This window comes from Schistocerca serialis, chromosome 8 (assembly GCF_023864345.2).
Source record: "Schistocerca serialis cubense isolate TAMUIC-IGC-003099 chromosome 8, iqSchSeri2.2, whole genome shotgun sequence".
NCBI classification, from domain to species: Eukaryota; Metazoa; Arthropoda; class Insecta; order Orthoptera; family Acrididae; genus Schistocerca; species Schistocerca serialis.
Window position 1 is genome coordinate 559106450 of NC_064645.1, and position 12514 is coordinate 559118963.

Sequence of the window (12514 nt, forward strand, 5' to 3'; positions counted from 1 at the left end):
CTGCATAAGTAAATTTCTTTTCTAAAGCACATCAGAGAAAGTGTCACTCATTAAGAATATCACTGACTTTTCAACTTATTAGGTTCATGTTGTACTCATATTTCAGACAGTGTAAACAAAGTGAGGTTAAAATTGTTCTCAAACACTGTACTGAATCATTTGTAGTGAATTGATTGATTAATTAATGTGCACAAATGTGGCAGAGTTTCTCTTCTTATTACAGAAACAAAAATAATAGAAATGGAACAATTCATTCAGAAAGTTAGTTCCATTGTGATTTTACTGTAATGGTACTCTCATTGAGCAGATTAATTTGTTTGTCCATTTCGTGGGTTCCCCAAGTCTCCTTATTAAGGAGGGTCTTCACAGATGTTAAAAATGATGATGATGAGTCCCATACTACTTTACAGAGCGTAGGGGAGCGACGCGGGAGACCCGCACTGCCTTACTAGGCAAGGTCCTAGTGGAGGAGGTTTGCCATTGCCTTCCTCCGGGTTTTTTTTTTTTTTTTTTTTTTTGAGGGAGAGTTGGCAACACTGTGTGGTAGAGGGAGGGATCCCTGACCAGAGTGAGCATCACAGGAACATGGTGGCACATAAACTCATGTTGTAGTGGCTGGTTGTGTGAAAGCTGTTGGTAAGAAATCCCACCAAGTGTCAGCTACCTGCTATGATCTGCTTTCCACTCTCGGAAGGAATACTACCTACTGAAATCTTCTGATGGATCAAAATAGTTTAGGATGAAAGTGTTATGAACAAAATGAGAGTGTTTAAATTTTGAAGAGAGTTTAGTGGAGGCAAAATTAATGTACATAACAAAAAGAGGAGTGAAAGATCTTCCATTCTGATTGATGTGTTGATGCAAAAATTCGAGGAAACCGTTTGTGAAGACTGCCGATTAACAGTGGATGAAATTTTTGTGATGTTTCCAGAACTCTCTCATACAAGATACTCACAAAAACACTAGGATATTGGAAATGGTGTGCAAGATTGGTCCCGTAACAGCTGACAGATCAGCACAAGAAAAGTTGGGTCAATAGCACTTGCGAGTTTATTGAGTGACTGGAACTAAAATGTGAGGATTTTCTGAGCTCTGTGTGACTGGAGACGAAATGTGAGTAGCTCATTACATGCCTGAGGCAAGACAGTTGTAACAATGTCATCATAGTAATTCTCAATCTGCCAAAAAAATTCAAAACCACAATTTTGAGCAAAAACATGGTATCGGTTTTTAGGGAGTGAAAAGGGATAATTTTGGTCAAAGTTCTGTCTCAGAGGGAGACCATCAATGCACAATGATACTGAGAGCCCAAAACAACTAAAAAGGAGCATGATTATGAGAGAGAGTGCTTGTTGCACTTTGCCTGCCTTCACACAGCCTTGCCCACCAAGGCGCTCATGGATGCATTTGGTTGGGATCTTTTAAACCACTTCCCTGAATGAGTGGAATTAAATTTTAAAATGATGAACAAGTGTAGAAAGAAGTTCTTAAAAGGGGAAGGAGCTGGTGGGAGACTTCTTCAACGAGCACACAAAGAAGCTTGTTCCACAGATCTCCACATGCATTAAGTGGATATATAAGGTATTTAGTCTCATTAAACCCGTAAACGGTGGCAGCACTAACAGCTGCTAATCTACTGATACCAGTAATTACTTCCAGATTACTTTATCATTATCCATCTAAGCAGAAAAACAGCTACTTTGAAAATAAATAAATAACTAAAAGTAAATAACAAAATAAATAACTAAATAAAAATAAATAACTTAATAAAAATAAAAGCCATTGATCTTTCTCTCAAATTACTCAGCTGTTGTTGTTATGTAATACTTTCAAAGTATGCCTACATGCCATGCAAAACTAATACTTTCAAAGTATGCCTACATGACATGCAAAAGTTGCTGTGTAGTGATAGAAAGGCATTTTCAAATATGAACAAAACTGAAATATTCATCGCATGTTAAATCTACGCAATCATTTGTTTTGGGAATGTGGGTAATACATGTACACAGTAATCTGTGAATATACTGTTAAATAAATTTCACTGAAGATGAAGGAAAGAAGGTAGACCACGCCTATACCATCAATGATGAGGTGACTAGAACTAGAAGACAAGCTTGGATTAAACTACTTTAAGCAAGTTATTTGAATGTTCCATGGATTGTATTTGTGATCTTATTGACCTGAGATCAATGAAGAGGGGCAGCAGCTTTTACAGTAGCTCCAAAGGAACAGCCTGGATTATTGACTAATCTGGCCTGGTAACATTAGACTACACTGCCTTGATATGCTGATAGTGCAAACAAGTGAAAGCAAGGGGAAACTACAGCCTTCTTATTTTATTTTCCCAGGGGCAAGCGATTCTACTGTATGACTTAATGATGATAGCATCCTCTTGGATAAAATATATTGGTGGTAAAATAGTCCCACGTTCGGATCTCCGGGCATGGACTACTCAGGGATGTTACCAGGAAAAGCAAAACTGGCACTCTGGAATAATAGAACCTTTCATTGGATAAATACGTTAGGGAATCTTGAGAGGGAAATGAACAGGCTAAAGTTGAATACAGTGGAAATTTGTGAATTTCAATGGCAGGAGAAACAGCGCTTTCAGTCAGGTGAGTATAGTATCAGAGGTACAAAATCAAATAGGAGTAATGCAGTACTAGATCCAATAATGAATAAGAAAACAGAAATGAGCATTGCAGTCAATGGATTTTCATAGCCAACACAGACAGAGAGACAGCACCCACCAACTAGCTCCACAGAAGATGAAGAAAATGAAAGAACATATGATGACAGACAGTTAAGGAAGATGGAAATTTAATTGTGATTAGGGACTGGACTTTGATAGCAGGATAAGGGAGAGAGTGAAAAATTGTAGAACGTGGACTGGGGGAAAAGATATTATAGAGAAAGCCATCTGATAAAGTTCTGCACAGAGAATACTTTAATCGTCATCAACATTTGGTTTAAGAATAATGACTAAAGTTTTAATATGTGGGTGCAATCTATGAACACTGAAAGGTTTCAGATTGACTACATAATGGTATAACAAATTTTGAAATCAGATTTTAAATGGTAAGATGTTTCCAGGAGCAAATGTAAACTCTTCCCATACTTTTTTGGTTGTGAACTGTAAGTTTAAACCGAAAAAAATTGCAAAAAGATAAGAATTTAAGGAGAGGGGACTTTGAGAAACTGAAAGACACAGAGGTTTTTGAAAATTTCAGTAGAAGCTTTAGGAATGGGTTGTTTTGAGATATGAAAAACATAGAAAAGCTTAGGCAGCAGAGGACCAGATAGGTAAAAACACAATGCCTATTAAAAATCCTTCTACAACACAAGTTGTACCGAATTTAACTGAAGATGATGTGACTTACCAAATGAGAGCGCTGGCACGTCGATAGACACACAAACAAACACAAACATACACACACACAAAATTCTAGCTTTCGCAACAAACTGTTGCCTCGTCAGGAAAGAGGGAAGGAGAGGGAAAGACAAAAGGATGTGGGTTTTAAGGGAGAGGGTAAGGAGTCATTCCAATCCCGGGAGCGGAAAGGCTTACCTTAGGGGGAAAAAAGGACAGGTATACACTCGCACGCACACACACACATATCCATCCGCACACACACAGACACAAGCAGACATTTGTAAAGGCAAAGAGTTTGGGTAGAGATGTCAGTCGAGGCGGAAGTACAGAGGCAAAGATGTTGTTGAAAGACAGGTGAGGTATGAGCGGCGGCAAATTGAAATTAGCGGAGATTGAGGCCTGGCGGATAACTAGAAGAGAGGATATACTGAAGAGCAAGTTCCCATCTCCGGAGTTCTGACAGGTTGGTGTTAGTGGGAAGTATCCAGATAACCCGGATGGTGTAACACTGTGCCAAGATGTGCTGGCCGTGCACCAAGGCATGTTTAGCCACAGGGTGATCCTCATTACCAACAAACACTGTCTGCCTGTGTCCATTCATGCGAATCGACAGTTTGTTGCTGGTCATTCCCACATAGAAAGCTTCACAGTGTAGGCAGGTCAGTTGGTAAATCACGTGGGTGCTTTCACACGTGGCTCTGCCTTTGATCGTGTACACCTTCCGGGTTACAGGACTGGAGTAGGTGGTGGTGGTGGTGGTGGTGGTGGGAGGGTGCATGGGACAGGTTTTACATCGGGGGCGGTTACAAGGGTAGGAGCCAGAGGGTAGGGAAGGTGGTTTGGGGATTTCATAGGGATGAACTAAGAGGTTACGAAGGTTCCTTCATGAAATCCTCCCACTCCACCTTCGTAATCTCTTAGTTCATCCCTATGAAATCCCCAAACCACCTTCCCTACCCTCTGGCTCCTACCCTTGTAACTGCCCCCGATGTAAAACCTGTCCCATGCACCCTCCCACCACCACCTACTCCAGTCCTGTAACCCGGAAGGTGTACACGATCAAAGGCAGAGCCATGTGTGGAAGCACCCACGTTTACCAACTGACCTGCCTACACTGTGAAGCTTTCTATGTGGGAATGACCAGCAACAAACTGTCCATTCGCATGAATGGACACAGGCAGACAGTGTTTGTTGGTAATGAGGATCATCCTGTGGGTAAACATGCCTTGGTGCACGGCCAGCACATCTTGGCACAGTGTTACACCATCCGGGTTATCTGGATACTTCCCACTAACACCAACCTGTCAGAACTCCGGAGATGGGAACTTGCCCTTCAGTATATCCTCTCTTCTCATTATCCGCCAGGCCTCAATCTCCGCTAATTTCAATTTGCCGCCGCTCATACCTCACCTGTCTTTCAACAACATCTTTGCCTCTGTACTTCCGCCTCGACTGACATCTCTACCCAAACTCTTTGCCTTTACAAATGTCTGCTTGTGTCTGTGTATGTGCGGATGGATATGTGTGTGTGTATGTGTGTGTGTGTGTGTGTGTGTGTGTGTGTGTGTGTGTGTGTGTGCGTGCGAGTGTATACCTGTCCTTTTTTCCCCCCTAAGGTAAGTCTTTCCGCTCCCGGGATTGGAATGACTCCTTACCCTCTCCCTTAAAACCCACATCCTTTCGTCTTTCCCTCTCCTTCCCTCTTTCCTGATGAGGCAACAGTTTGTTGCGAAAGCTTGAATTTTGTGTGTATGTATGTGTCTGTTTGTGTTTCTATCGACCTGCCAGCGCTTTCCTATGGTTAATGAAGTAGGCAAATGGGGATACAGACAGAAAGTTCAGAAATAGCTAGGGGACAAAACATGGTGTTAGAAACACGCAAGACAGGAGGAAAGATAGATGCCACCTACAGCCAAATTACAGATACATGTGGAGAAAAGAGATGCAGCTATACATATCAACAATTCAGATGGTACGCCAGTACCAAGCAAAGGACGGAAAGTTAAAAGGTTGAAATACTTTATAGGGGCTAAATCAGGAAAATGAATTTGAAAGTAATATTATAGAAAGAGAAGAAGGAAGCAGACGAAGATGAGATGGGTGATATGATACTGCGAGAAGAATTTGACAGAAGACTGAAAGACCCATGTAGAATGAAGGCACCTGAAGTAGGTGACATTCACTCAGAATTATTGATGTCCTTGTGAGGGGACAAAACTATTCCACTTGATGTAGCAGATATATGAGAGAGGGAGATATCCTTAGACTTTAATAAGAACATAATAATTTCAATTCCAAAGAACACAGGCACTGACGGGTGTAAATACTACAGAATCATCATTTTAGTAAGATATGATTGAAAAATACTGAGACGAATTATTTACAGAAGAACGGAATAATTACTAGAAGCTGACTTTGAGGAAGATCAGATTGGGTTCCAGAGAAATGTAGGAACACGCAAGGCAATTCTGACCATACACCTTATCTTAAAAGATAGGTTGAAGAAAGGCAAACTTATGTTTACAGCGTCTGTAGATTTACAGAAAACTTCTATGTTGATTTGAATACACTCTCTGAAACTGTGAATGTAGTAGGGTTAAAATACAGGGTGAGACAGATTATTTACAGTTTACACAGAAACCAGAGTGTAGTTATAAGAATCAAAAGGCATGAGAGGGAAGCAGTAGTTGAGAACTGAGTGAGAGAAGCTTGTAGCCTATACCCGATGTTGTTCAATCTGTACATTAAGCAAGCATTAGAGGAAACCAAGGAGAAATATGGAAAAGAAATTAATGATATGAGAGAAGAAATAAAAATTTTGAAGTCTGCCAATGACATTGTAATTCCTCAGAAATGGCAAGCGACTTTGAAGAGCAGGTGAACAGTATGGGCAGTATCTTGAAATGAGGATATAAGATGAAGATCAAAAGAGTAAAACATGAATAATGAAATTCAGTCTATTTATATCAGATGATGCCAAAAGAATTAGATTAAGAACTGAGATGCTAAAAGTAGATGAGTTTTGCTATTTGGGCAGCACAATAAGTGATGGTAGCTGAAGTAGGGAAGATATGACATACAGACTGACAAAAAACAAGAAATATAAGAGTGAGACTTAGGTATGAATACAGTAAACAGGTCCAAATGGATGTTTACTGGGACAGTTATTCAGAAATGAAGAGGTTTTCACAAGATAGACAGGTACAGAGAGCTGCATCAAACCAGTCTTTGGACTGTAGGCAAAGACTACACACTTTCTCAGTGCCAAATGATTGCCTTGGCTTCTTTCCCTTCCCGCCCCCCCCCCCCCTCCAGTGATTTACAATGCCTCCCCTCCCCCTTCTCTCTCTCTCTCTCTCTCTCTCTCTCTCTCTCTCTCTCTCTCTCTCTCTCTCAAAGAACTAACAATTAATTTAAAAAAATTACATTTCCGAATGTTGACGTTACTACACTAAGCACGATTATAGTACCTGCTTCTTCAGCAAAGATAATTATATCTGCTTCTTGGATAAATGATGGAAGATAACTTATACGTGACAATGTCAAGAGTGGTCTCAATATCAATTTCCTCCATCCTATAATTTCTAAAAGTCTAATAAAAATGATTCTTTCCGTATCATAGCGAGAGGTCACAATTATGACCTCTGGAACATGCAAATAACTAATTCTGTAACACATGGCATTGTGGGTGTTCCACATTCTGTAGCTCTCACATATGAAGATGTCCGTGATGGCACAGTGCTGTTCTTCTTGCCTTTTTAAAGCTTATTAATAATACTGAGCTATCTTGGTATGGGGTCCAATTTAATGCAGAACATCGAAGAAATGGAAATGAATGTTTGGCATCAGTGGCAGGGAGGCCCCTTACGGGTCAGGTCCGGCCGCCTTGGTGCAGGTCTTGTTACATTCAACACCACACTGGGCAACCTGCACACTGGATGGGGATGAAATGATGATGGAGACAAAATAACACCCAGCCCCTGAGTGGAGAAAATCCCTGACCCAGCCGGGAACCGAACCCGGGCCCGTAGGACGACAATCCGTCATGCTAACCACGCAGCTATCGGGGCGGACATTGAAGAAATAATTAGATTTCATTTGCTATTCTTCTAACAAATCTCAAACAGCCATCTGTTTTCCACATGTCAATATTTATGTGGTCACTGAACCTCACATTCTTTACAATGTGCACTTTTAATATATGGGCACTGACCATTAGGCGATTACTACCATTTCACAGCAAGCTTTCCAATTCTTACAGAGCCTCTCTACAGTTTTATACAATGATTGAGATCTCAAACTCTGGCCTTAAAAAAAAAAAAAAAAAAAAAAAAGGTGTGTGAGGAATGTTTGGTGATGACGGTGGTGTGTTTGAGTAGCACAAAAAAAAAAAAAAAAAAAAAGTGACGAACAGTGGATTAACATATTTTTTCTTTGTTTCAGAATAGCAACACCAGGCTAAGCCTCAGTGGCAGTTTTGATGCAGACTGTCAAATTTTCAATTCTTTTGTTAATCAATTTATATAAATTTTGCTGGGTTCAATTTTCTTTGTATTACCTATGGTTCTTGAAGATTACAGACCACAATCACAAGAGCGAGAGTTTTAAAAGAGTCAGTTCTTCCCCTTTAATTCACCTCTATGTGACCACACACAACATTATAAAATCAAGCTCATGATGGTATTGTCCTTAGCACAAATCATCCTTTGGTGACAAGCAATCCTGTCTGAATAGTTTATTGTGCAGGGTGATTATAATTAAAGTCAAACTTTCAAACCACGGTAGAAATAACACCACTGGTCAAAATGACGTCACATTGCGACGGAATATTATCGAAGAAGGGGGGGAAATGTATGGCAGAAGAAAAATAAATAGTAAGCATCATAATTTAATAGTGGTCAACTACAAATGACAAATTAATCATCCAACAATGCCTATGGTGTACGTTTGACGTGAAACAATCTGTACTACTCAGCGGGCATGGGTGTACAGGTGTGATACTGTTAGTTACGTAAGCCCATCCACCACAGCAAGGTCATATCACATCGAATGGGAAAAATCTGTTTTTAATTGTCCTGAGGCCAAAAACCACATAAAAAGCATCACTCACATTGGTTTTTAATTGTCCTGAGGCCAAAAACTGCATAAAAAGCATCAATCAAAATCAAATTGTATTATTAATTTCCGTATGACTGGCACAAAACATATTCAATATGCTATCCACCGTTTTCTGCAACAAGTTGAAATCAATAAACAGCATGCTCCACAACTGACTGAAGTTTTTCTGGGGTCACATTCATTCATAATGTGTTGTGCAATGCGTGCCTTCAATGCAGCTAAGTGTACAATCGGAACAGTGAACACAACATCTTTCAGATAGCCCCACAGCCATAAATCACATGGATTAAGATCAGGTGATCAGAACGGCGAGGATGTACGGAAATGGCGGCTGATAATTCTAGCATTTCCAAAATGGCACTTCGGCAGCTGCTTAACTGGATTTGCTGTGTGCAGAGGTGCACCATCTTGCATAAAAATGATCCCATTCACAAATCCACACTGTTGGGGAGCTGGAATGACATGGTTGCACAAAAGACACTCATAGCGCTTACCAGTGACAGTACATGAAACAGGGCCAGAAGCACCTGTCTCTTCGAAAAAATATGGCCCTATGATAAATGATGCCGTAAACCTGCACCACATAGTGACTTTTTCAGGATGAAGGGGTACTGGTTGATTTGTGTGTGGATTTTCTGCTGCCGATATTCAACAATTCTGTGTATTGACATATCCTGTCAGATGGAAGTGGGCTTTGTCTGTCCACAAAATCTTCCATGGCCAATCACTGTCCACTTCCATGCAAGCAGGAAATTCTAAAGCAAAGATCTCTCTTGTTGGCAGGTCAACAGGAAGCAATTCATGCACATGGATAATTTTGAATGAATAGCAAAGAAGGATGTGTCGTGGAATTTTACGCACCGGCTCACAGGTAAGTCGAATGTTCAGACAATTCTCCATGCACTACATGTTTGCACACCACAACTCATCTCCTTCCACATTGCTGTGGCCATTGCTTTCACTGATGTCAAGCCAATTCATTTCCTTCCTCTACCAGGTTGCACACAAAAAACACGTCTTTTCGAATTTCCAAATCATTTTCTCCAGACCCATGGCAGTCACTGGACCAACGCCTTTTTTCAAACCCTTCAGTGTCCGGAACTTCTGCAGAGCAACATGTGCACAGTCATCATTCTAGTAATACAGCTTTACAAGCAGAGCACGATTCCGCATTGAGACAGTCATGGCGAACGTCGCCGTGTACCCAGTGTGTTAATACCAACTTCAATGGGTCATGCGCATGACAAGTGTTTTCATTTACATATTATGACACATACAGCGCCATCTATTGATCAAATATCACACTTTTTTTCTTCTTCTGCCATACGTTTTCCCCCTTCTCCGATAATATTCCATTGCAATTTGACGTCATTCTGACCAGTGGTGTTATTTCTACAGCATTTTGAAAGTTTAATTATAATCGCCCTGTACACCAGAAAGTGATGATGATATAGTATCTGTCTTATTTGCGAAACATGGAGTCGAGTCTTTGACATCGTGAGCAGTCCTATAGTAATGCATGTATTTACAACATGAAAGCATAGTCATATTTTTGACACTGGATGAACACACCTACCAATTTAACTTTAACATACACAAATACGCTTGTGAAACTAGTTATTCTCCTCTCAAAGAATCAGCATTAGTAGTGAATAGCCATTTACAAAAATGTGTCTACCTACAGTTCTGTACCATATGCCACCTACTCCCTTCTCTTCTCATGCCCATCCTAAATAAATATGTCATTGCTATTTGCTGCTGTGCTTCCGGACCTGAACCAAGATGGGACTGCAAGAAGACTAACCCAATCCTATGTGCTTGTCAAGAGAATCCTCTGTGCCGTCGTCATCCTCCGATGCGACGGTAGGGTAGAGGCACTCAGCTCTGCGTGAGGTGCAGACGGGGCCCAGCTGCTGCGGGTCGCCTGCTAGCACCACCTGCCCTCCCAGCCGCGAGTTCGATGCGGGCCCCACAATGCCGCCGAGTGCCACTAATGTCTCTGGCTCCTTTGCTTGTCCACATTCATCAATGAAAACATGTGTAAAATGTCGATGTCCATCGTCGGCAGAACATCGCTCCACCAATCTGCAAAGGATGTCTAAATTATGAAATATTCATATTAAATTTACAAATTAAGTAGGCAATTTATTATTGTACAAGAAAGATCGGGAGAATGAGGACAGGCAAAAGGTAGTAGATATTCGTGCTGCTGTAAACAGAGCGATGCGCGAAGCATTCAACCACTACCACTGTTATAACTTAGCAAAAGATCTTGCTGACAACCCAAGGAAATTCTGGTCTTACGTAAAATCGGTAAGCGGGTCGAAGGCTTCCATCCAGTCGCTCACTGATCAGTCTGGCCTGGCAATGGAATACAGCAAAACGAAAGCTGAGATTTTAAATTTTGCATTTGAGAAATCTTTCACACAGGAGAATCGTACAAACATACCGCCGTTTGTCTAGACATCCCTGGGGTTGTGAAGCAGCTGAATGGGTTGAAAATAAATAAATCGCCAGGTCCTGATGGGATTCCAGTTCAGTTTTACACAGAGAGCTCTACTGCATTGGCTCCTTACTTAGTTTGCATTTATCTCGAATCTCTTGCCCAACGTAAAGTCCCGACTGACTGACTGGAAAAAAGCGCAGGTGACGCCTGTATATAAGAAGGGTAGAAGGGCGGATCCTCAAAATTACAGACCAAAATCCTTAACATCAGTTTGTTGCAGGATTCTCGAACATATTCTTAGTTCGAATATAATGAATTTCCTTGAGACAGAGAAGTTGCTGTCCACGCATCAGCACGGCTTTAGAAAGCATTGTTCCTGCGAAACGCAACTCGCCCTTTTTTCATACGATATCTTGCGAACCATGGATGAAGGGTATCAGATGGATGCCATATTCCTTGACTTCCGGAAAGCGTTTGACACTGTGCCCCACTGCAGACTCCTAACTAAGGTACGAGCATATGGGATTGGTTCCCAAGTATGAGAGGGGCCGAAGACTTCTTAAGTAATAGAACCCAGTACGTTGTCCTCGACAGTGAGTGTTCATCAGAGGTGAGGGTATCATTTGGAGTGCCCCAGGGAAGTGTGGTAGGCCCGCTGCTGTTTTCTATCTACATAAATGATCTTTTGGATAGGGTGGATAACAATGTGCAGCTGTTTGCTGATGATACTGTGGTGTACGGGAAGGTGTCGTCGTTGAGTGACTGTAGGAGCATAAAAGATGACTTTGACAGGATTTGTGATTGGTGTAAAGAACGGCAGCTAACTCTAAATATAAATGTAAATTAATGCAGATGAATAGGAAAAAGAATCCCATAATGTTTGAATACTCCATTAGTAGTGTAGTGTTTGCCATAATCATGTCGATTAAATGTTTGGGCGTAACATTGCAGAGCAATATGAAGTGGGACAAGCGTGTAATGGCACTTGTGGGGAAGGCGGATAGTTGTCTTCGGTTCATTGGTAGAATTTTGGCAAGATGTGGTTCATCTGTAAAGGAGACCACTTATAAAACACTAATACGACCTATTCTTGAGTACTGCTTGAGCATTTGGGATCCCTACCAGGTCGGATTGAGGGAGGACACAGAAGCAATTCAGAGGCGGGCTGCTAGATTTGTTACTGGTAGGTTTGATTATCACGCGAGTGTTACGGAAATGCTTTAGGAACTCGGGTGGGAGTCTCTAGAGGAAAGGAGGTCTTCTTTTCGTGAATTGCTACTGAGGAAATTTAGAGAACCAGCATTTGAGGCTGACTGCAGTACAATTTTACTGCCGCCAACTTACATTTCGCGGAAAGACCACAAAGATAAGGTAAGAGAGATTAGGACTCGTACAGAGGCATATAAGCAGTCATTTTTACCTCGTTCTGTTTGGGAGTGGAACAGGGAGAGAAGATGCTAGTTGTGGTACGAGGTACCCTCTGCCATGCACCGTATGGTGGATTGGAGAGTATGTATGTAGATGTAGATGTAGATTGTTATCCTTATCGACTTTAAAAGTGAGGACTTCGGCACAAG

General features: G+C 41.2%; 1 protein-coding gene across 1 annotated transcript in view; it reads right to left on the reverse strand.

Moving 5' to 3' along the window:
* The window catches only part of LOC126416074 (putative helicase MOV-10), a 341495-nt gene that overhangs the window by 36332 nt on the left and 292649 nt on the right, over nucleotides 1-12514 (reverse strand). Inside the window, exon 15 of the mRNA XM_050083555.1 lies at nucleotides 10296-10576. Coding sequence (XP_049939512.1) covers nucleotides 10296-10576 — 281 coding nt within the window. The remainder of the gene's footprint in view (nucleotides 1-10295; nucleotides 10577-12514) is intronic.